At 53.6% G+C, this 25301-nt stretch overlaps 1 protein-coding gene across 2 annotated transcripts in view; it reads left to right on the top strand.

Moving 5' to 3' along the window:
- Positions 1-17075, top strand: part of PLXDC1 (plexin domain containing 1) — a 46968-nt gene extending 29893 nt beyond the window's left edge. For both annotated transcript variants that reach the window (XM_041001233.1, XM_041001232.1), the window contains 7 exons: positions 3166-3261; positions 7689-7770; positions 11126-11186; positions 12011-12146; positions 14836-14871; positions 15285-15445; positions 16956-17075. In XM_041001233.1, the coding sequence (XP_040857167.1) occupies positions 3166-3261; positions 7689-7770; positions 11126-11186; positions 12011-12146; positions 14836-14871; positions 15285-15445; positions 16956-17075 (692 nt within the window). The remainder of the gene's footprint in view (positions 1-3165; positions 3262-7688; positions 7771-11125; positions 11187-12010; positions 12147-14835; positions 14872-15284; positions 15446-16955) is intronic.
- The last annotated feature ends 8226 nt before the right edge of the window (positions 17076-25301 follow it).

Raw genomic sequence — 25301 nt, 5'->3', positions numbered from 1 at the left:
CCTGCTTGTGCATATGTGAGTAGGGGCATGTGGCCCTCCCGCCCTGCTCTTCCCTCCATGGGGGGCTGTCTTTTAGGACCACAGTGACCCTGTACCCACTGTCACTGTCTGGTGCTCCTGCCCACTGGTCTCTTCTCTCTTGGAGTCAGGACTGTTTAGGAGAAAAATAAACCCGCAACCCCTGAGTTGCTTTAATGTTTGCTAGATGATTTATTATTTTAAAGAAGAGATGTCGGTGCTTCCCTTGGACTCTTTTCCTAGTACAAATAAGGACACTGCTGCCTCTGGGCAGTGCTGGGGGACCCGGGTGCAGATGGGCGCCAGCCAGCCAAGCCTTCTCTTCCTAACTCATGACTCCCGGTGGGTACTGGCGCCAGCCAGGCAGGGCACGCGGCCACCAATGAAAGTTTGGCCCTCTCACCCCGAGTCTGACTTTAAGTGTGACTTCAGCAGAAGTGACAGGTCCCTGTGGTCCTGTGGGAAGGGCAAGCAGGGAGCGGCCCAGGGCACCTGAGTGGATGTGGAGACAGGTGTGTCCTGCGTGTGGCACAGTGCCGAGCTCTAGTGCCCTGGAGGGAGCAGGTGTCCAGCTCTGCGTGTCGGGTGAGTGAGTGAAGGTGAAGTCAGGTCGTGCTGTGCTGTCGAATGAGTTTTCTCACTTCAGTGACGCTCTCTGCTGAACTCTTAGAAAATTAGGATGTATGGCTTGAAGTATTCCTGGTCGTTGAGTTAATCTCCCTGAACCTCAGCTTCCCTATTTGTGAAGTGAGGGACAGAGAAACTTAAATTTTAACAAAATAATTCTTTATTTTAAAGAAGAGTTACAGAGAGAGTGATATATATAGAGGTCTTCCATCCATTGGTTCCCTCCCCCAAGGCTGGGCCCAGGCCGAGGCGAGGAGCCAGGAACTCTACTGGGATCTCCTATGGTGCATTAGCAGGGAGCTGGACCAAAAGTGGAGCACTGGGACTACACCAGGGCTCATAGGGAATGCCACAGGTGAAGGCTGAACCCATTCCACACCAGCGCTGGCCCCTGGAAATTCAACTCATGACTCCTCTTGCTGCTATAGCATTTCAGGCGCAGGTCTCGCGGATGTAAGTTCATGCTGTGTTCCACGGCACGTAGGCAGCTACCAAAGCCAGAGCAGCCTGCTTGTGGTTCGCTCAGGATATTGTTCTAAGGTTTTGGGGGCAGTGCGTGTCAGGGATAGACACATACTGGTTGAGAGCCTGGTCAGCATGGTACGGCAGGGGACATTCTCCTTGTTTCTTTCTTTCTTTCTTTCTTTCTTTCTTTCTTTCTTTCTTTCTTTCTTTCTTTCTTTCTTTCTTTCTTTCTTTCTTTCTTTCTTGTCAGGATAGCATCTTTTATTTATTTATTTATTAAAGATTTATTTATTTTTATTGGAAAGGCAGAATTACAGAGAGAAGGAGACACAGAGAAAGATCTTCCAATGACTGGTTCACTCCCCAAATGACTGCAACGTCTGGAGCTGAGCTGCTGAGGAGTTTCTTCTGGGTTTGCCATGTGGGTGCAGAGTCCCGAGGACTTGGCCATCCTCCACTGCTTTCCCAGACCACAGTCAGGGAGCTGGATGAGAAATGGAGCAGCGGGACATGGACTGGTGCCCATATGGGATGCTGGTGCTTATAGGAGGAGGTTTAGCAAATTGAGCCATTGTATAGGCCTGTCTCTCTTATAGTCTTCACATGGGAAAGAGGGCAGAGGAAGGGGCCTAGGCAGCCTGCATAGGGCCCCTTCCTCCTGTGAAAACCCCACCCTGTTGGAGCTTCTCCTGCAAATGAGAAACATCCCCCCGCCCTTACACACACACACACACACACACACTCACACAATAGTTGCTGATTGAAACCAGACTCCCCAGCAAGAGGGCACACTGGGGAATGCAGAAGTGGACCCACATCCACAGGAAGAGGCTGCTGAACTGGAAAGTCAGCACAGGTCAGGTCCCAGCACTCTGGAACCAGGAATGTGCTCAGCACTTCCTGTATCTCTCCAGGAAGTGGTTTCCTTCTCTGGCTCCCCTCAGGCCTGGCCATTCACAGATGTCCAATTCATGTATTCTCAACTTCTCTATCAGAGAGCACAAGGCCTCTTGGGGACAGTGGAAAAGTCCCAGGGAAGCTATCTGATGGGTGCCACCTTGAATCAATCACCATGTGATGCCCCCCTCCACTCCAGGAGGCAGGATCCTGGCAAGAGATTTGGCTGTGATGCAGTCTCCATGGGACTGGGAATGGGCTGAGCACAGTTTCCCCAAAGGAAGGAGTGTTCCTTTGCCTTTGAGAAACTAATTAGCCTAGCTCAGTACCACCGGCTGCTGCGGCCTTGCACGGCAAGAGGAGAGCAGCGCCGGCCCACGCTCCTGGCAGGTGTGGTACCCTGATGAGAAATAGCAGACTTCATCTGTTTCTGCTCAAGGCGGACCCTCTCTGGCTGCAATTCCAGTTTGTTCCTCATGCGGGATGTTTCTTTTCCCATGTCCCAGACAAGGTCCCGAGGCCCATGTGACTTGTGTGCACATGGCTAGCAAGTCAGGAGCAGGCCATGACTCAGAACACAGGTCCAGGGGTGGGAGAGGGACCCAAGCCTGGCTCTGGGCCTGATGGCGGCTAAATGTCTGCATCTAGTAGGGTACGGTGGGGCATTAGCTCAACAAGGGCCAAGGTCACTCTGTGCAGCTGCAGGTGTGCAAATGTTCTCTGTGGGTTAGGTTCAAGACCAGATCCTCCTCCCATGCCCTCCACATGGACCCTAATGTCCACACGGTGCAGGGAGTGCAGTGCGAGGAAACACCTGGCTTGAATGCTGGTTAAGGGAGGCTGCTCAGAGGAAGGGGCCCCTTGTGCTGTAGCTATGAGGGTGGCCCAAACACGGGGAGGAGGGCCTGACTGGTCAAGGCACAGAGACAGGGGGAAGCAGGATCCCAAGTAGCCAGGTTCCTGTCCTGAGCAGTTTGCCTGGCTTAGAATACAAGGCTTCCCTCAAGGTTTGCCCACCCTCTTTGCTCCCTGCAGAGCCCAGTATGCTCTCTGCCCACCCTCCTGGGCACCAGCCTCACCCCAACCAGGCAGCAGGTCCTGGCTTTCGAGGCCCTCGGTCGTGTCGGGCTCTGACGTCAGGCTCTGTTTCCCTTTCAGAATCACGGCGAAGGACCATCTTTGAGTACCACCGCGTGGAGCTGGACCCCAGCAAGGTGACCAGTAGGTCAGCTGTGGAGTTCACCCCATTGCCCAGTGAGTAGGGGCCGGGCCCTGTCTGGGGGATTCTGTGTTCTGGGAAGGGCTTTGCAGTATGGCAGACTGCGTTCAAGTCCCAGGCCCACCACTGACCTATGCGGTCACCTGTGATCCAGGGCTCACGCCACCTGCCTCCTGGAGCTAGCAGCAGGCAGAGTTGAACTCTGACACAGTGCCACGCAGGCCCTGGTGTGCTGCTACACACTTGCAATGAGCCATGGCAGACAGAAACTTTTTTTTTTCTACTTAAAAGTCAGAATTAGAGGAAGAGACAGAGAGATCGTCTGTCTGCTGGTTCACTCCCCAAAGGCCGCAATGACTGAAACTGAGTTGATCTGAAGCTAGGAACCAGGAGCTAGGAACTTCTACTTGGTCTCCCATGCATGCCTTCCCGGACAAATATAAACAGGGAGCTGGATTGCAACTGGAACAGCTGGGACCCATTTGGAAACTGATGCCCATATGGAATGCTGGAGGATTGGCCTGTTGAGCTACTGCACCAGTCCCTCTCTCTTTCTTTCTTTCTCTCTCTCTTTTTCTTTCTTTCTTAAGATTTATTTTGTTTTTATTGGAAAGTCATATATACAGAGAGGAGGAAAGAGAGGAAGATCTTCCACCTGTTGATTTACTCTCCAAGCAGCCATAATGGCTGGAGCTGCGCTGATTCAAAGCCAGGAGCCCGGAACCTCTTCTGGGTCTCCCTGTCAGTACAGGGTCCCATGGCTTTGAGCTGTCCTCTACTGTTTTCCCAGACCACAAGCAGGGAGCTGGATGGGAAGTGGGGCTGCTGGGATTAGAACCGGCATCTATATGGGATCCCAGCATTTGCAAGGTTTAGCTGCTAGGCTACCATGCTGGGCCCTGCACTCGCTCACTTGCTCTCTCTCTCTTAAGATTTATTTATTTTTATTGGAAAGACAGATATACAGAGAGGAGGAGAGAGAGAGAGGAGGACCTTCCGTTCAATGGTTCTCTTTCCAAGTAACCGCACAGCTGGAACTGAGCCAATCTGAAGCCAGGAGCTTCTTTCAGGTGTCCGACATGGGTGCAGGGTCCCAAAGCTTTGGGTCATCCTCAACTACTTTCCCAGACCACAAGCAGGGCGCTGGATGGGAAGTGGGCTACCGGGATTAGAACCCGCAGCCCTATGGGATCCTGGCATGTTTAAGGCTTTAGCTGCTACACTATTGTGCCGGGCCCCATCTTTCTTAAAGATTTATTTTATTTATTTCAAAGTTACAGATGGTCTTTCATTGGTTCATTCCTGAAATGGCCACAATTGGTGGCAGGAGCCTGAGGACTTGGACCATCCTCTGATTCTTTCCCAAGTGAATTGTCAGGGAATAGATAGGAAGTGGAGCAGCCAGGACACAAAGCAACATCTATATGGGACACTGGTGCCACACGCTGAGGATTAGCCTGCTACACCACCATGCCAACCCCACAGAAGGACTTGTGACGTCCTTTAGCCTCAGCCCCAGGGACAGGAAAGGGATCCCAAGTCCATTGCTGATCATTCTTCTCAGGTTTACCTTAGAGGAGGGGATCTCTGGAGTGGAAAGGCAGAGCCTGCAGAACCCTCCCCACCTTGCCGAGCCCCAGCATGGCCAAGACCCCTGCCCTGCCCCGGAGCTCCTTGGAATGTGATCAGGACCACGGGGAGGACAGCACTCCCACGGATGCGTTTCTCAGAGGGTCTCCTGTCCCCTGCTGATTTCTGGCGCCTCCCCACATCCTCTGCTGCCACGCCTCCAGCCTGCTCTCTCCCCTCCTTCCCTGGGGGAGGAAGGAGCTGGCATCTTGCTGCTTCTTGCCCCATCCCTTCCCAAAGCAGCGGGCTCCATCAGGGAGCCTGGGTGAGAGTAGACGCCAGGCCTAGACTGGGACGGAGCCACATTGAACAGCAAGGACATCTAAGGACAGGGCTCTGGATCCCCCGACAGTGGCCCAGGCGGAAGCAGCGAGCCGCCCTGGGACTGTGTTTCTGGGACGCTGCCTGGGCGTTGGAGCCACACCCCTCAACCTCCCAGTGCATTTTCTGCGTATTTAGCACGTGGATGACGTCAGACACAGATGGGGAGCAAAGGTCAGGGGCTGCTAGGGGGATTGCAGGGCTTCTGTGTTTGTGGAAAAGGTTTTTTAAAATGTTCATTTGTTATTTGAAAGACACACACAGAGAAGGGGGGTGGTTGCAGAGAGAGGCATACAAAGGTCTCTTTACTCCTCGTTCACTCCTCAAATACCAGGGCTGGGCCAGGTTGAAGCCGGAGCCAAGAACTCAGTTCAGATCTTCCTTGGGGATGTTAGGGACCCAGCTATGGAGCCGGCACCTGCTGTTTCTCGGGAGGCACATGGCAGAAAGCTGGATTTGGAAGCAAGACCGGGGCTTCGCCCCGGCTCTCTGGCATGGCTGCAGACCTCTCAAGCAAGGCCTTTGAGGTTTATTTATTGTGTTTATTTAAAAGGCAGAGTAAGGGGCCAGCAGTGTGGGATGCAGGTTGAGCCACTTATTGCCTGAGATGCTGGCGCCCCCTGTGGGTCCTGACTTCCAAACCAGCTCCCTGCTGGTGTGCCAGGAAAGCAGCAGAAAATAGTCAGTTTTTGGACTTCTGCACTCACATGGGAGCTTCAAATGGAGTTCCTGGCTTGTGGCTTTAGCCCACTCCAGCCCCAGCTGTTGGGGCTATTTAGGGAGTAAATCTCTCTCAGCCTCTCTATAACTCTGCCTCTCAAATGAATAAACAAATCTTTTCTAAAAATTTAGGATAATTGACCTGACATGGAAATGGTGGTAAAACAGGCTAGTCCTCCAGCTGCAGTGCTGGCATCCCATATGGGCACCGGTTCAAGTCCCAGCTGCTCTACTTCCCATCCAGTTCCCTGCTTATGGCCTGAAAAGGCAGGATGGCTCAAGCCTTTTGAACCCTGTATCCGTGTAGGAGACCTGGAAAGAAACTCCTGGCTCCTGACAGGCCCAGCTTTGGCTTTTGTGGCCATTTAGGGAGTTAACCAACAGATGAAAGACTCTTTCTCTCCTCTATAAAATCTGCTTTTCAAATTAAAAAAAAAATCAAATCTTTAAAGCAAGTTTTTCAAAATAAAAGACAGAGCCACACAGAAATCTTCCATCTGCCGGTTTACTCTCTAAATGTTCACAACAGCTGGGGCTGCCCCAAAGCCAGGAGCCTGGAGCTCCATCTGGGTCTCTCACACAGGCAAAGGTTTGAGTACCCCAAGGGCTCACAGGCTGCCTTCCTGGGGTGCACGTGAACAGGAATCTGGCAGGACTAGATCCTTCACAATGGGGTTTCCCCGGTGGCATGTGGACTTCTGCCCAACATGTACCCCTCTCAGGAGGTTGGGTCCTGGCTGGTCTCTGGAGCCCCTGGTGCTGGTCAGGCTGTGACCTAGTGTCTGTCTGTCTGCTGAGTGGGTCTTCCTCTGTTGCTGGTGCTCCTTGTAAAGCTGTTAGCACTCTCTGGTTGGCTACTTCCGCGCTGAGCCCTTAAAGGGTGCACCGTTATTCCGGGTACGTGCCCTCGCCTCCTGGATATTCCTGGAGCCCCCTCCAGCAACGGCTCACACTCAGCCCTGTCTCTGCTCTGTCCTGCCCAGCCTGGGCCCCAATGATCACCCTCTCCTCCTTGCTATCGCTTCCTACCCTGTCACTCTTGGATCCTGGACTTCTTCTCCAGGAGGACTGCCGGGCCTGCTCCATCCCCCTGTCCGCTCACATGTTGTCCCTGGTGCACAGCCCCACAGTCCTCCAGTCCTTCCAAGCGGGAGCCTCCTTGGCTGCAGGCAGCTCCGGGGCAGGACCCTGTCCCTGACAGGCACTCATTGTGTGTTTGCTGAATGAGGGACAAGTGAATGGATGGATGAATCCCTCCCAGGCTTTATGGAAAAGAATGAGTCAGTGGCCAGCGATGAGGAGTGTGGATTGGCCTGTCCTCCTCACCCTGAGTCTATCAGGCAGCCAGAAGCTCAAGCAGGGCCTTTATGTTGTGTATCTGTGCTCTGGATTTGTTCATTTTAGCCACCTTCAGCCCTCTGATCTGGACGGGTCTCAAAGCTGCCCTATGCGCACTCACAGCACTCTTAGCTCCTTTTAGGGACCTCATGCACACTCCTGTTGTTACCATCATCTGATCCTTCACATGGCATGTGCGGCCCTGTGCACCTATGTGCCCCGGTGGAGTAGGGGTCGGCCTTGCTGTGGGATGCCCAATGCCAACCCAATACCTGACCTCTTGGCAATGCAGGAAGGGATGCTGGACTCAGGGCGGCCTTACGGACCTCACTGGTCCCATGCACAGTTGGAGTCACTGAGGCCCCATGGGAACCTAAGAAGCAGGGGCTGTGGCCTCTGGAGCCCACAGAAGGCCCCAGCCCCGAGTGGCCACTGCCTGCCTTCTCTCTTGTAGCCTGCCTTCAGCATCGGAGCTGCGATGCCTGCATGGCCTCGGACCTGGCCTTCAACTGCAGCTGGTGCCATGTCCTGCAGAGGTTTGTGTTTTGGGTCACTGCCCCATTTCTCTAGGTAGGCCATGGAGGAGGGGCTGAGGGTGACATGGTCCCATGCTGGCCTCAGGCCCCACAGCACACGGGGTGCCCACGTGATAGTGAGTGACTCTGACCCAGAGGTCCCGATGGAGGAGAGCATCTCCCTGAGCTGGTGTCTGACCAAGGTGTCTGTGTGGCCAGGCATGGCTGCCGGTGACTCAGGGCTTCCGGGAGCCTGTCCAGGCGTTCCAGCTGCTTCAGCTGCTTCCTCACAATCTGGCAAGGGTGGGATTTACCCTGGGATGAGGGCTAACTTGGGGGACTGGGGTCACTGGGAGCTTATGTGAAACATGCAGATTCCCGGGACCCACCCTGAACTCTGCATGGAGATCACTGGGAGACAGCCCAGGAATAAGCATTCTTCTTATTATTTTAAGCTTATTTTATTAGAAAGGCAGATTTATAAAGAGAAGAAAAGAGAGAGAGAAAGATCTTTTATCTACTGGTTCACTTTCCAAGTGGCTGTAATGGCCATAGCTGAGTCAATCTGAAGCCAGGAGTCAGGAGCACCAGCTGGTGCTGCACCGTTCCGAAGCAAGGAGTTCTTCCCAGTCTCCCACACAGGCGCAGGGTCCCACAGCTTTGGGATGTCCTCTACTGCTTTCCCAAGCCACAAGCAGGGAGCTGGATGGGAAGTGGAGCAGCCAGGACATAAACTAGCACCCATATGGGACGCCAACATTTCAAGGGGGAAGATTAGCCAATCAGCCATTGTGCCAGGCTCAGGAATCTTCACTCTTAATGTGACAAGTGCAACATCTGTTAGCTCAGAGATGAGGTCAGGGGTAACCCAAAGACCCACTGCTACTGTCACAGGGTGAGAACTCCATGACCCCAGACCTTAAGTTCTTTGGTTCTAGCAACATTTCCTGAAAACCAGGGTCGTGGGCATTGCAGGCATGGGAGCAAGCGTGTTGGGCTGGGCGCAGTGAGGGCTCCTCTAGCCATCTTGGAGTGGTTTTTAAGGCACAGGAAATTCTGGGTGAGCTCTGGTTTCAGATGTAGATCTTCAGCATAACTTAGTTTCCATGCCACGTTGTGTGTCATTTACAGGCAGTTCAGACTCACCTCTGTCCAAGATAAACACAAAGCTGGAGGGAAGAGGGGATACCGGGGATCTTTTGGGACTGGAAAACCTTAGCAACCACACAGCCCTCAGGGCACCCAGGAAAACTGCAAGGTGGGCTCTGTTCCCAGGCAGCTGTGCGTGCATCTGTCAGCATTTCCTCTGCTCTCTGTCAGCATCCAGGGGCAGAATGCCCTTGTCCTTGCAGGCAGCCTGCCCGGTACACAGGGCAGACTCAGGCTGGAGGAGCCCGGGGATGGGAGTGGATGCGCCTCAGGCCTTCTGGGTGTTCTCCCATCAGCTGGGCTTTTGTTCACTCCCCTGGGGCCTCAGTTTGTTTATCCTGTGCAATGGGCTGAGGGAGATGTGGCTAAAAGGTACTCTTTTAGTAGTACCCTGGTGTCAAACCACCTCAGATGGCAAATGTTTTTTGAAAACTCTCAGAGATTTTTGCCCGGAGTCCTGGAGACTCAGGATGGACCCCGAGTGTGTTCCCTGTGAGCCAGGTTTGGCAGGGTCCCTACCTGATGTGGATGTACTTGTTGAAATGCCAGTTCCTGGGCCTACCTCCAGCCATTGACTAGGTTCCTCAGGCACTTGGCGTGGCCCCTGATGTGCACGTCAGTGTGGCCTATTGTCTCAGCCAGGGAGAAGATCAGGATGACCTCACAGGCCCTGCTTGGGAGCTCACGGCTGGCAGCCACAGCGTTGAGTCAGCACCCAGCTGGAGCTGAGCCACCAGAGCTGCAAAATGGCTCAGAGGAAAGCCAAAGCCACATAACCCTGTGACCCACACTGGCCAGGCTCACCTCAACTCGGACACCACGTGACTTGATTGGCCAGAGCCTCTGCCCTCAGGGTGGTCAGGTCAGCCATAGCACAGACTCTCCATCATGGGGCCAGTGCTGATGACCTGACCAAGGTCCTTTCCTGTTAGTTTTCTGCATCCTCGGCTCTGACTGAGAGCTACAACCAAGTCCCGAAAAAGCCAGGGAGCAGGGACATATGTTTGACACACGGTTAAGCTCCCCTGGGGACATAGCACTCCATTTCAGAGTAGCTGGGTTTGAGCTCTGGATCCACTTTGGATTCAAATTTCCTATTGATACATATCCTGGGAGGCACTAGAAGATGGCCCAAGTACGTAGGCCATTGTCACCCACACGGGGACCTGGGTGGAGTTCCAGGCTTCAGCCTGCTTGAGCCCTTGCTGCTGTGACCATTAGGGAAGTGAAGTAACAGATAGAAGACTTCTCTTATTTCTTGCCTTTCAAATAAAATGACAATAAATAAAAGATAATCAGAGGGCAAGGCTGAGTCTGTAGAGCTGGCTGGTTGAGGCTTCTTCCACCCACAGCTGCTTTTAATCTGCTCTCCTCCCTTTCCTGGTCCCGCCCACCCTTCAAAGCCCCAGGGCCGGGGCGGAGGAGGGGGGAGGTGGGGGTCTCCCCTCTGGGCTGGGACTGGAGCTGTGTCTTTAATCATCTTACGCCACACCTTCTGTGGGTCCAGTCGGGGTTTCGAGGAGTGGGGCTGACTTCAATGCCAGCATTAGTTCCAGAAAAGGAGTGAGGGGTGTTGCAATGCTTGCCTTGCAGCATCATGGTGAGGGTCCCGTGCAATGGTGCAGGAGCCAGCCTCTGGCATTCAGGAGACACTTAGTCAATGGCTGTTCCTCAGGTCCTTGACTGAACCATGGCTCAGAATGAGGTGTTTGCAAACTACATTAAAAGCACAGTCCTTGAGGGTCTTGAATTCCCATTGAGCTTCCAGGGGCCTTCCCCGGGGGGAACCCTGCTCTGCACCCTTCAGCCGACACTCAGGGCAGCTAGCTGAGAATACAGACACCCACCTCTGCCCACCCTCTCCCTGCTCAGAGACCCCAAGGAAGCGAGGCTTTCCTATGCCTGGATTCTCAGCCATGCACAGCTCCAGGAGGATGGTCATGGCCAGCAGAGGTCACGCACTGCAGACAGTCTGTTAGACACACCTCTAGGCAGTGCCCTTGGGCCAGGGAGGGGTGGTGTGGAGCTAGGTCAGGAGGGTGAGGAAGCCCCACACTGCTTCTGGGGAGGGAGAAGAGGGAACAAGAGGGCCTGTCTAGTTCCCAGGGCCTGGGGAGACAGTGGGAGCCCCGCCCCTGAGAACTCAGCCCCCTCCTCTCAGAACAGAGGAAAGGAAGAGAGAAGCATCCATCTGTCCCCTCACACCTTGGATCTTTCGATCCTGCAGATGCTCCAGTGGCTGGGACCGCTACCGCCAGGAGTGGCTGACCTACGGCTGCGCCCAGGAGGTAAGAGAGCCAGTAGCCACAGCACCCTCTGCTGGTGACTCTTCTGCACGTATCTGACTCCAGGGGTTCTTGACCTTGAGAGGGCAGCTCCCCAGGAACCTCCAGTCCCTGCAGAGGGGGCATTGTGAGTGGTCTCAACCACAGCTGAGTCCTTGGGAGACTATCTGGTGAGCTGCCCGGGCTCCAGCCCTCTGCCTTTCCAGGGAGGCCATCTTCCTGAAAGCGAGGTGGCACCTGCCATTTAGAATCCCAGGCAAGCTCCTTCTCTTTGCTAGAATTTTCCAGAACACTTAGCCCTTACATCCTGTTCTCACCTCTCATCCCAGCACAGGCCCTGCTCTTTCCCTACCTCCCTCTCTGTCTCTCCCTGCTATGCCTTCCCGTCTCAAATAGCCTGCACCTGAACTCGTGCCTGGTCAGGGACTACCCTAAGCTTGCTCTTATTTATCATGACCCCAAGAGTGGGGACCCTGTCCCCATTGACAGGAAGGGAAACTGAGGCTCAGAAAGGTTTAGTTGACTTGGCCTGCAAGTCACTCACAGCCCATGAGGTGCCGGGCCTAATCCTTTCCCGTGTGCCCACTGCATCTCCTATGCGCACCCTGCGAGCTGTCCCTAGCCTGAAAGACAATGGTCTGCTCTGGTAGCCGGCACCTCTCCTTGGCGCTGACAAGCGCTCAGAGTCATTCTGTTCCTTGGCACCAATGCACCCCAGCCCCCTCCTCCAGGAAGGATCTGAAGCAGCCTACAGGTCAATAGCCCAGCCAGCCAGTGCTCACAGGGCCTGCACTGGTCCAGGGAGCAGCCCGGGGTCTCTCATGCAGGCGGAGGGCAAAACGTGCGAGGACTTCCAGGATGAGGACCACTACTCAGCCTCACCTGACAGCTCCCTCGGCCCCTCGGACGGAGATGTCACCACCTCCCCCTCGTCCCTCGCGGGAGATGGCCTCACCACAGAAGGTAAGGTTTGAGTGGAGGACAGCGACCACTCCAGCCCTCGCTGCCAGCAACATGATGGTCTCGAAAATGCCCCAATCATCCCCAGGGGCTGATGGGAAATCCTGCCCAGTGCCAGGGTCATTTTGCTCAGTCAGTGTCATGTCTTAAAAAGCAGCTGCGAGGCCCCAGTGGCTGCACAGGTGTGACCTGGCCACTGAGGGAGAGCAGGCTTGCTTTCACTTCAATATTGCTGTGGGCGCCAGGCCCAAAGGAGCACGGAATGCCCTCTATAGTCACCTGCTTGGCTCCTGCTCCTGGGACCTTATGTGGGCAGAGCCCTGGTGGGGTGGCATGCTCCATCTGGGTGGGCACTCCTCTGCCTGCCTGGTCTGGGCTTCTACCTGCCTTGAGGCTGGAAACTCTTGGTAGAAGCTACCAGAGGCCCACCCACTGCAGGTATCCTGCTTTTTCAAGACCCTTATGTGTTTGGGTCCAGTCTTTTAGATGAATTTATCCCTTATGTGAAGACTGAAAAACATAGGGTCCCCCCGGGTTCCTTGGAGCCCCATATCTGCTTGGAATAAGGAAAGCATTTCTAAATTAGTATTTCATTTAGCTGTTTATTTTAAAAATGGAATGGCAGGAAGATGAGTTCTTCCATCCACTGGCTCACACCTCCAATGACCACAACAGCTTTGGCTGGGCCAGGAACTCCATCTGGGTCTCCCCATGGGAGGAACGTATGTACCTCAGCCAGTATCTGCTGCCTCCCGGGGGCACACGGGTGGGAAGCTGGAATCAGAGCAGAGTCAGGACTCAAGCTGGGACAGCTTTCATACGGGATGTGGGCATTTCATACAGGAATTAAGATGCCAGGGGGTGGAAGGGGCAGGTAGTATGGGGGTGCTGGTTCGAGTACCAGCTGCTCCACTTCTGATCAATTTTTTTTTCAATTGGAAAGTCAGATTTACAGAGAGAAGAAAAGACAGAAAGATCTTGTATCTGCTAGTTCACTCTCCAAATGGCTGCAACAGCTGAAACTGAGCCAATCCAAAGCCTCCTCCTGGTCTCCCAAGCAGGTGCAGGGTCTCAATGCTTTTGGGTCGTCCTCCACTGCTTTCCCAGGTGCGTTAGCAGGGAGCTGAAAGGGAAGTGGAGCAGCTGGGACATGAACCAATGCCCATATGGGATCCTAGTGGGTGCAAGGCGAAGACTTTAGCCATTAGGCTACCCCCCTGGGTGCTCCACTTCTGATCTTGCTCCCTGCTAAGCAATCACATGGGGAAAGCAGCAGATGATGGCTTGCCAAGTGCTTGTGGCAGACCTGGATGAAGCCCCTGGCTCTTGGTGTTGGTCTAGTCCAGCCCTGGACATTGTGGCCATCTGGGAAGTGAATCAGCAGATGGAAGCTCCATCTCTTTCTGTGTGCATCTCTCCTCTCTCTGTGTAACTCCTTCAATTACATGAATAATCTTAAAAAAAAAAAAAAAAGAAGAAGATGCTGCTGGATTCCATTCTCATCTCAAGTTGCTCATTTGTTAGGAATGTGACAGCAGCGGTGACTTCCGATCCCATAGGTGGGGGATGTGGATGGAGTTCCTGGCTTCCGGCTCGGCCTGAGTCCGGTTCAGGCCGTCCTGGGCATTTGTGACTTGAGCCAGTGGATATGAACTCTGTGTCTCTCAAAGAACTTTTGAAGCATATTAGATCAAGTACCACTTAGAAGGGAACAGAACCCAGGGAGGCCCCTCAGACACCCAAGCTGCTCATTCAGAGCATGTTTGGAGCACTGCACTGGGCTGGGGGATACAGACCCCTGCCCACAGAGGGGTTTTCCTGAGCTACACAGCGGCAGGGACAGAGGGCTCTATGGGGAGCATCCAGGTCACCCTCAGGGTCAAATCCCAACTGGGAATTGCTCTGCCCCTGAGGGTCCTCAACACTCTTGCTCCTGTTGTGGTGGGCTGCCCACCCACCCACCCTCCATAGAGGCAGTCCTGTTTGCCACATGTTTTAATATCTGTGAGCCTCTCCTGCTGGCCCAAGAGTAGGCCTCATTTCTGTTTGCTGCGTGGCAGTCTCCAGCCAAAAGCACACATCAGAATGAGTGAATAGGATTAGGACTCTCTACAAAATCTTCAAAGAGTTCATGGAACATGCATAGTATGAAAACATTATCCATGCATTCCAAAATTATTTTACATGAAAATGAACTTTTAAGTCCATTCCCCCATGAACCTTTTCTTAAACACGTACGTATATATGTATGTATTTGAAAAGCATAGAGAAGGAGAGAGGACGTTCTAGCCACTGGTTCACTCTCCAAATGCCTGCCACAGACAGGGTCAGTCCATGCTGAAACCAGGAGCCCGGAACTCCATCCGGGTCACCTATGTGGGTGACGTGGGTCGTCATCCACTTCTTTCCCAGGTACATGAACAGGGAGGTGGATCAGAGGCAGAGCAGCTGAGATTCAAGCTGGCACTCTAATGTGGGTGCCAGATTCCCTGCGTCCCAGTGCCCACCCTGTCCGTGGCCTTCTGTCTTTGCATCGCTGTGTCACTCTGAGCGAGTTGCCTCCCCTAGCTGTGCTTCTGTTTTCTTGCCTCTGAAATGAACGGTCAGACTCCCGGTAGTCCTGTCCAGACCCCATGTGACAAAGGCTGCACTGACCCCACTAACCTGCTCCCTCTGTCCCTTCTCTTTGAAGATGACACCAAGCTGGATCCCTACGCGGGCGGAGATGGTGAGTCCACAGCTGCCTGCTTCTGCAGCCCCACGAGGGTGCTGCGGTCACCAGCCTTTCTGTGAGGGAGTGGAGGGACAGGCACAGCCTGAGCGTGCCAGACCTCCTCCTCCTGCTGGTGGTAAGGCAGGGGCTCCTGGGCACAGGCCTCTAGGCGAGAGGAACAGTATCCATTGCTCATGCCTCATCACAGCCTCTTGGCACGCCCCGTTCATTGCTCAGAAAGGAGCTGGAGGAGGGGGAAGGGCTGAGCCAGCACAGGTGTGGCTGGAGGGGCTGGGGGCCATGGCTCCTGTCGCATTAAGTTCCCTGTGAGTCCCAGCCCAGCTTAGCAGAGTACATAGAAGTATCCACAGCTGTCTGCTCTCTCCTGCTCCCTTTAGTGCTTCCCTGCCCTAACGGTCTCTCCCCAGGTCTCCAGAACAACCTGTCTCCCAAGTCCCAGGGTGCCCCGGTGTCCCTGGGCACCGCCGTGGGTGTGGCACTGGCGATCCTGCTCGTGGCAGCCATTGTCCTGGCTGGCATTTACATCAGTGGACACCCCACCTCCAACGCTGCCCTCTTCTTCATCGAGGTCAGTGCAGAATGGCGCTGGGCCACCCTGTCTCTGCTGCTCCCCACCTCGCCCCTCTCTGTCAGCTCCACTAGGGCACATCTCCCAGTGTCCCCAGGCAGATCCTCAGCCCGCCTCTCCTTCGGAGGCAGCCCCTGCCTTATTCCTCTTTTCATAAGATCAGAAAAGCAAAACAGGGAGGGAAGGAGGAAGAAATGCCATCCAGTGCCCAGAAGGGGCTCATCGCCAGAGATCCGTGACCTCTCATGCCCACAGTCCAGGCTTCGTACTTGGCTCTGCCCCTCATGCCTGCCTCTGCAGGGGTTTCAGGCAAAGGTCGACAAGCCCAGAGAACATGGGCTGCTCTGCCTGCAAGCGCTCCCCTAAATGTTGCAGCTTGGGGTGTCCCGGGCACCTGAGCAGCCAGGGGAGTGCACACAGGAAGCCCAGCTCAGCCCTGTCACTGGGCTGTGGGGCTCAGCCACTCTGGCTGCCAGGGCCCCACTTTGCAAGCCCGATGTGACATGGCCCCTTGGGGACTCGGCCTCCTTGGTGGGGGTCCAGAGCCCACAGGCCTGACTCAGCCAAGCCTGGCTGTTTCTCTCCTCTTTGTTTAAGTGATTGTGCCCTTCTCTTCTCTTCTCTTCTTCTCTTTTTAAAATCATGTATTTATTTGAAAGAGAGTCAGGAAGCTCTCCCACCCACGGATTCTCTGCCCCAAAGGCCTGCAGCCGTTCAGGCTGGTTAAGGCCGAAGCCAGGAACCTGGAACTCAGCTCAGGTTTACCACCTGGATGGCAGGGACCCAATCACTTGAGCCATCACCTGCCATCCAGGAAGCTGGAATTGGAAACAGAGCTAGGACTCAACTCCAGGTCTTCCAGAATGGAATATGGGCATTACAATTGAGAGTCTAACTGCTATGTCAAATGTTCAGCTCAATTCCATTTCTTCTGCAAAAGGATGACCCCGGCCAGTCATTTGTATCCTTAGCTTCCTGGGTGTCTCCCGTAAACTACAAGCACTCCATACTACAGAAATTCTAGCAAGGCAGGTCTAAGCTGGGACCAGGAATTTGCATTTGAATAAACCCAAGATGCGGGGGGGGGGGGGGGGGGGGGGGGGGGGGTCCCAACCCTGCCCATGTGCCATTGACTGTAATACAGGACCTGTGCTATCTTGAAAGTTATCTTGGCATTTCCAGAGCCTTCCAGATCATTCCAGTCTTCTCTGACCTACTGCCTCACTTTCCACTGTCCCAGGTCTCTACCCAGTCGCTGTAGCTTTTGGCTGTGTTTGGCAGATCATGCAGTGAGGAATAAAATGGCCTCCCTCTAGTCTCCGGTTCCTCGCAGGTTTCCCAGTAGTCCAGGAATCACAGCTGCGCACCCTTTGTAGAGGGGCCCTCGTGTCACCTGGTTCTGAGCAAGGAAGGGCCCTTGTGGGAGTTGTCGATGCTGTTCCGGGGGCACGGTCCTCACAGGAAGGACCATGTTACTGACTCTGCCTCTGCACCCTCCCTGCGCCCACAGCGGAGACCTCACCACTGGCCAGCCATGAAGTTCCGCAACCACCCTAACCATTCCACCTACACAGAAGTAGAGGCAGCAGCCCACGAGAAGGAGGGCTTCGTGGAGGCCGAGCAGTGCTGAGAGCTCCAGGAAGGCAGACCCAGGAATTGCCACGAAGATGAGTCAATGCCGGCTGACATGTGCCCTGGGCTGGGAAGGGTCAGCGGTTCCTGGTGTGGGAGCCATGCTTTCTCATCACACCCCACATTTCTGGAGAGAGGGCACAAAAGCCACTACATGGCTTTTTCAAAGGGACAGTAACCTAAGCTCTTCAGGTTAGATGGCAAGAGTCATTCCTGCTGGGTCCCTAAGTGATCCTCTCTGTCACTGGCCCAGGGCCTACCACCACTACATGGATGCCCTGCTCCCACTTCCCTAAGCTCCTGTGTGTGATGGAGCTCGCCAAAGCCTAACCTGGGGCAGATGCATCCTGGGGCCCATAGACTTAAGAGCTGGTCCTCCTGGCTATAGGGCCGTCACTTTGGCCCCGGCTTCCAAGGCTCTGACAGCCTGAGACAGAATCCTCCACCCGTTACACAGCCAAGCAGGGGAGGAAAGCTGTGGGGGCAGAGGCGCATGCACAGGCTCGGCTCCCTTGCCCAGGCCTTTCTGCTAAGACCCTGTCCTTCCGCCCCAGATGCATGCAGCTGGTGCCAGTCACGGGCCTGGCAAGCTGTGTTGTACCTGCCACAGAGACTGTGCAGGGCTCCTTGTCTTGGATGACATGTTTGAGGCTCGTCATCCTCTGTGGCCTGTCCTGTTGGCAGCGCCGGGAAATACCTCCACAGCAGGCTCGGCTGATCCAGCATGCCTCCTCTGAACTAGACCTTCATAGCCACTAAAGGCAAACAGGGTGGCGAGAGGCGCAAGGGCACCCCTCTGACTGCCAGAACAGCTGGGGCAGAGGGAGCTGGCACAGGCAGGCAGGGCTTTCCACACAAGACCTTGACCTGAAAAGTGACCTCTCCCCAGTTCTGCCGATCCTGGGGGCCGGCAGTTGAGGCTCCCAGGCGCACCCCAGTTTGGAGGGCACCTTGTCCCAGTGATGAGTGTTCCCGAGGGCGTATGTCACTCCCAACTGTAGCTCACGCCCCATCCAAGGAAAAACTGTCCGCTGCAAATAAATGTTAAATTTCGGTCTCCACTTGGCCACACCCTTCCGTGCGTGTCCCCAGGGACTCTGTGAAGGGAAGAGGGTGTTGCATGCAAGGCCGTCTGGTGCGGGTGTCCTGGGAGCTGGGGCTAGGCAGTCTACATAGAACCAGACACTTCCAGCCACGGGGTGGGTGGCTTTCCTGGTGTTCCGTGGTTCATCTCCCTGGTGAGGACATGAGTGACAATCGATCAGAAGCAGGTCACAGGCGGAAAAGTCTGTGACCTTTCACTTGATCTTGAAAGGCCGAGAAGTGACGCGTTTGTGACCTTTATGGGTCTGAAATGGTGGGTGGAGCAGTTGCTGCGCAGTGGATGGCTCCAGTCGGCTGGTACCCACTCACCAATATACCCCTTCCCTGTTTTGGGTTGCAGAAGGGAGAGACCCTTGGAGTGCAGACAGGGGTAGTGATGTGGGGGAGCCCTCTGCTGCTCGCCCTCATGGCTGCAAGAAGGAAAGCTGAGGATGCCAGCCCCAGGCAGAGCAAGCCTGGCTAACCACAGAGGTGTCACGGCGATGGCAGCAGGGCAAGCCTAAAAGGGTCATTGAGAGAGGCCAAAGCACGAGAACATCTAGAACTGGGAGCCAGGCACCCCAGACGTGGGCCAATCCCCGACCTCTGGAGGCTCCATGTGCTGAATGTCGCTCTGATGGACTCGGGACTTCTACTCCAAGGTGAAGAGCAGCTTAGCTGGGCAGCCATGCACTGACCCTTCCCCTTCAGAGATTACATATGGATCTCATGTTCAGCCCTCCGACCATGACGGACGATCACACAAGGATGCATGGGTGAGTAGCAGTGCTGTGGAGTAGCAGGTTAAACTTCTGCCTGTGGTGCCAGCACTCCATAGGGACACCAGTTCCAATCCAGCTCCCTGCTAATGGCCTCGGAGAGCATCCCCAGCCTCACCAGCAAGGCCTTGGGCCCCTGCACCCACATGGGAAACCTGGAAGAAACTCCTGACTTCAGATCAGCTCAGCTTTGGTCATTGTGGCTATTTGGGGAGTGAACCCGCAAATGAATGATCTCTCTCTCTGTAGCTCTGCCTTTCAAATAAAAAGGAAAAAAAAGTATTTAAAGGCACATAGAATTTCACATATGTGGACCCCCAAGCCATCTCAGCAGCTCCCTCCCTAGTCTCCAGGGAAAACGCGTCATTGGCAGGTGCTTCCCCTTCTCCACTGGGGGTCTTTGGGGACCCTTGGGATTTGGGTCTATTAGCATCCACCACTCACCAGGAAGTTGCTACCCTGTGACACACAGAGCACTGGGAAGGCTTTTCACTGGACCCTGAGATCAGGAGACCTAAGAAAGGCTCTGTTTGTATTAGAACTCTTTCTTCAAAACAATATTTGTTTGAAAGGCAGAGTGACAGAGATCTATTCACTGGTTCATTCCCAAAATGGGCACAACAGCCAGGGCTGGGCCAGGCAGAGCCAGGAACCAGAAACCTCTTCTAGCTCTCCCACGTGGGTGGCAGGGACCAGGGACTCGGGCCTGGGCGCTTTCTCAGGTGCATTGGCAGGAAGCTGCGTTGGAAGCAGAGCAGCCAGGACTCAGAATCAGCACTCCAACATGGGATGTTGCAAATGGTGACCTAACCCACTGTGCCATGACACCAGCCCCAGTACCAGAACTCTGAAGGAGGCTAGCAGGAAGTGGGAATCCTCATTCATTAGGCACCTACTACATGCCAGACACTGTTAACAGACTTGCCAAAGGTCCCACAACTACCAAGCAGCAAAGACAACCGCGTGGCCAGGTCCTTCCCACTTGAGGTTCTCTGTGCTCCTTGGGACAGGGTCAGAACCTCACTGTTGCGTGGATTGTGGAAGCAGATTATTACGTGGCTTAAGATGGAATCATCCAAGGCCTGGCATAATAGCGTAGTGGTAAGGGCCTCACCTTGCACTTGCCAGGACCCCATATGGTTGCCGGTTCTAATCCTGGCGGCCCCGCTTCCCATTCAGCTCACTGCCTGTGGCCTGGGAAAGCAGTTGAGGACGGCCCAAGGCCTTGGGACCCTGCACCTGCATGGGAGACTCAGAAGGGCTCCTGACTCCTGGATTCGGATTGGCTCAGCTCCGGCCTCCCACGTAGAGGATCAGATCAGCTCCCTGCAAGCTTGTCCCAGCTCTGGGCTGCTGCTCCCGGCCTGGACGGAGGACGCGGGCTGACTTCATTCCTCACAGCGGCCGGAGACACAAGGCTGCCAAGGGAAGGCCAAACCTCCACTGGAACTGCTGACATGACAGAAACTGTCGGGGCGGGGTAAGGGTGAAGCGGTCAGATTTTTCTCATGTTCACAGAACATTCTTCCATGCGGTCCCTAGAGATAGCTCAGTTGTATCCACTGTTTTCCACAGAGCTCAAAGCTCTGAAAAAGAAACACCTGAATATAAGCCAATAGACTCTAATGAAACATTCCTGGCACCTTGGTCAGAACCCGCCCTTCCAGGTCAATCTGACAGGATTTTTAATTTAGAAAAATGGGCTATTAACACCCAGCCATCCATGCGGGGCCCAAGAGACCTGGGAGGACCCAGGGCAGCCTGCAAAGTTGAGTAAAGTCAAGAAATAGATGACATGTTCTCTCCATCGACCTAGCCTACACTCCATCTCTCATTGTGATAACGGGAACCCAAACTTCAACACTGGATAGCAGTAAGTCAAGGTGTCTTCTTGTTGCCGTGCGTGGAGTGATAGGAGGCTGTGGCCCACGGTCACTAAGCCATTGCTGTAGTTTTGCCTTTCCAAAAACAATAAATAAATCTTAAAAAGTGGGGGCGGGAGGGGCGGGACCTGGTATGGTAGCTTAGTGGCTAAACTCCTCACCTTGCATGCTCTGGGATCCCATATGAGCACCAGTTCATGTCCCAACTGTTCCACTTCTCTTCTGGCTCCCTGCTTGTGGCCTGGGAAGCAGTCGAGGACAGCCCAAAGCCTTGGGACTCTGCACCTACGTGGGAAATCTGGAAGATTCCTGGCTTCAAATCGCTCTGCTCTGGCCTTTGTGGCCACTTGGAGAATGAATCAGCATATAGGAGATCTTTCTCTCTGTCTCTCCTTCTCTCTGTAAATCCGACTTTCCAATGAAAATAAATAAATCTTAAAAAAGAAGAAGAAGAAAAGAACCTGGGTGAGCACAGGTGCCTGGTATATCTCCTGCCTACCAGCAGGCCAGCACTCCCCGGGTGACCAACAAGGACTATGTTCCCCCAGTCCTGCCCCCACACCCACTCACAGTGAAGGGTTTCTTTGTGGGGCGTGTCCCAGCCCTCACAACACTCTCACGCTCATGCCCAGGTGAGACCATCAGAGCACCCACCTGCTACCAACCTCTCCCAGCCTGAGCCTGGCACGATGGCAGGTGCAGGCAGAGGGCATATCCCACAGTAACAGATACTCACTCATGGTCACGCCTCATCTCAGCCTCACAGAGCCCCTTAAGCCTGGGCGGGTGGGAACTGGCATCCCACCCAACTAAAGGAAACCAGAGCTCAGGGCAGCAAGTGAAACTTTGGCCCCCTTCCTCTCACACGCAAACCTGTCAACCTGTACGCAGATGTTTGGACACTAGGACACCCACGTGTCGCATCATGGGACTTGGCCTTCGTCCTGGCTCCAGTTCAGCTCCCAATTCCAGCTTCTTGCTAATACAGATTCACCCTGAGAGGCAGTAGATGATGGCTTAAGGAATTGGGTCCCTGCCACCCATGTGGGAGAACTGAGATGAATGCAGTGGTTAGGGCTGGGCCGAGCCAAAATCGGGGGGCAGGAGGTTTCTGGTATCCCACATGGGTGCAGGAGCCCAAGGCCCTGGTCCATCCTCCATTGCTTTCCCAGGCACATTAGTAGGGAGCTAGACTGGAGCAGCTGGGCCTTGAACCAGCACTTGTATGGGATGCCAGCACTGCAGGCAGCAGCTTAACTAGCTATACAACAACACTGGCCCCTTGAATACGTTGTTTTATTTAATCTATGTAACTATTAAAAAGGATAAGTGAAAACTCCATGTTTTGGGACAGAAAATGTCCCCAGTCATTTGTGGCTTTTTTTTTTTTTTTTTTTGCAATGACCTCCATTATCAAAAAAATAAATCTATGTAACTTATTAAGTGAAACCATTAAGTGACGTGTCAAAGGCCACCTTATTGGCTTGTTGCAGAACCAGAACTTGATCCTGGATCTGTGAAGAATCCACATTCAAGTTCTTAGCACATAGAAACCCACAGAGGTAAAGAGGCCTTGGAAGACATGGGAGGCAAACACCCACGTTAGCTCTTGCCTTTTAAATATACATATTTATTTACTTAAAAAGCAAATTCACAGAGAGACCATCCATCCTCTGATTCACTCGTCAGATGGCTATAACTCCAGGACCGAGCCAGCCCAAGGCCAGGAGGCAGGAAGTCCATGTAGGTCTTCCATAAAGGTGGCAGAGGCCCAGAGTTAAGAATTCCATCCACATGATGGCAGCATGTCAAACACTTGGCCCATCCTCCAATGCCTTCCCAGGAGACTTAACAGAAAGATGGTTTGGACTTTAACCGCTAGGCCACGCCGCCAGACCCAGAAAGATGGTTTGGAAGCAAAGCAGTTGGAACTCTAACCCCAACACTGCTCCACTTTCTATGTCAGGTCTTTACTGTGATATCCCTGGAAGGATATCCCCAGCTACGTATCTAACTGCATGGTTCCAGGAATGGGACCTCATATCTTCTCAGACACCACATCCCATGATGTGTACAGTTAGAATTTCCTCCTTCCCAGTGAGAGATCTGCCCATTCTAACAGCTGCTCTTGGGTTCCGGATCCCTACAGGGGAGAAGGCTCCGGGAGCCAGGCAGAAAGGAGAGCCTGGCTCTCGAAGGACAGACTTGGGGGGGCACATCTGGCAGGGAGCCCTGACCTGCCCTGCAGCCCTGTGGGCTGGGCCAGGTAAATCTTGTCTGCCCAGTGCGCACTGGTGCTGCGTTGTGCCTTTGGAGCCTCAGCTCTGGCACCATGCCTGAGTTTCCATTCTTGGTGAGCCCTCCCACGGCTGGGAGAATGTGATGTGCCTGCCGGGCTGCCAGAGCCCCATCTGGTGCGGGTTGCACACCGTGTCTCTGGATGACACCAGAAGACGTGAGCTCTTGGCCCAGCACAGGCAGTTCTCTCAGTGACTCGCAAATGGAGGGGATGCTGTTGGGGTTGTGGGGGCGTGCAGAGAAGATCTGGAAAGGAGAACAGCGTGCCTCTGGGATACTGGCGAACCTCTGGTGAGCTCACCAGCTCATTCCAGCAGCTGCTCACTCCTGTGCCAGCTGAAACTGAAAATACGCTCTGAGCAGACACAAGCCCAGGCAAGTCCTAGGACGGCCCGAGTCGCCAGCTGCCCACTAGTGAGAGAGTGTGCTGGGCAGAGAGCAGGTACCACCCGTTGGCACTTACTTCTGGGTCTGTTCCCTCCCAGTGACAAAAGTGCTGCGAATCCAGGAACACCTGCAGCCGGAGAACTCTGAACACTTAGAAATCCTACTGTTCCTGGCCTCCTCCGCTCCGCCTCTACTTCCTGCATTAAGAAAAAAAAGAAGAAGAAGAAAGAAAATGGCTTTCAGGTGTTTTAGGAAAGGGTCTGGAGTCTATTACTCCCCCTGTTTCATTTCACCCACCAGAACCCTGGCAAGTTGGGTACCTCTTGGAGCCTGCAGGAATCAAGGCAGACCACCATGCAGGGTGCTCTGCAGGTTGGATCCCAGGAGAGGCACAGGAGCACAACTCAGGCTCTGCCCAGAGCACTGAGTGGCCTGAGAACCCCTCTGCGTAGCAGGAATTACCAACATTTTGCAAACATGGAAGCTGAGCTCAGAAACTAAAGTACCTTTGTTGCCCAGACAAGAAGAAGCAGAGAAGAAATTGGAACTTAATTTTGTCCTGCTCTAAAACCTGGGATTTTTAAAGCAAAATAAAATAATTTTTTAGAAGATTCATTTTATTTTTATTGGAAAGGCAGATTTACAGAGAGAAAATTCTTTATCCACTGGTTCATTTCTTAAGAGGCACAATGGTCAGAGCTGAGCCAATCTACTTTTTTTTTTTAAGATTTACTTATTTTTATTACAAAGTCAGGTGTACAGAGAGGAGGAGAGACAGAATAGAAGATCTTCCGTCTGATGATTCACTTTGCAAGTGACCACAATGGTTGGTGCTGCGCCGATCAGAAGCCGGGGACCAGGAACCTCTTCTGGGTCTCCCACGCGGGTGCAGGGTCCCAAGGGTCCACTGCTTTCCCAGGACACAAACAGGGAGCTGGATGGGAAGCAGAGCAGGCAGGACATGAATCAGCACGCATATGGGATCCTGGCACATGTAAAGCGAAAATTTTAGCCACAGAATCATGGCACTGAACCCAGAAAACAAAAATTTTCTTATGGAAAATCTCTAAGAGCCACAGACTGGTACTGTAATTCACCAGATATTCATCACTAAGTTACAATAACCATCCTCATCAGTCCACTCTTAGTGCAGCTCTAACACTCCCATCCTCCCTCACTGGGTTTTCTATTATTTGAAAGGCAGAGAGAGAGGAGAGAGGATGAATGAATGAATGAATTCCTCCATCTTGTAGTTCACTCCTCAAATGCCCACAATAGCCAGGGTTGGGTCAGGATGAAGTCAGGAGCAGGAACTCTGACAGGGTCTCCTCTGTGCATGGCAGGGACCCAAGTAGTCGAGCAGCCACCTGTTGTCTCCCGGGGTGCGCATTAGCAGGAAGCTGGCTTGGGAGCAGAGCTGGAACTACCCAGGTACCCCAGCATGGCAGTGGGCATCCCAAGCATCATCTTAACCACTGTGCCAAAGTTCTGTCTCTAAATTTATCTTCTAAATCAGGACTAGGGATACCAAAATCCAAGCAGCCACAAGCCACACAAAATTACCAACTTAAATATTAGTCTGTTCAAGGAGCAATTCCCTCCCTTTCCTGCTCAGTGGCCACCAGAGAAAAATAAAATAAAAACTGAAACATTTATCCCACCCACTTTCCTCCATACCTTGACACCACCTACCCTAATCGGAGGCCCACATGAGCTTGCATCCCTATGAACTATGTAATCATAATAAAAATAAAATAATTTTAAAAAATCAACCTGTGGGGCCGGCATGGTAGT

Source organism: Ochotona curzoniae, unplaced genomic scaffold (genome assembly GCF_017591425.1).
Source record: "Ochotona curzoniae isolate NIBS_2020 unplaced genomic scaffold, NIBS_Ocur_1.0 scaffold_2453, whole genome shotgun sequence".
In the NCBI taxonomy this organism is placed as follows: domain Eukaryota; kingdom Metazoa; phylum Chordata; class Mammalia; order Lagomorpha; family Ochotonidae; genus Ochotona; species Ochotona curzoniae.
Note: the sequence above shows the minus strand (reverse complement) of the source record. Positions and strands in the feature narration are given on the sequence as shown.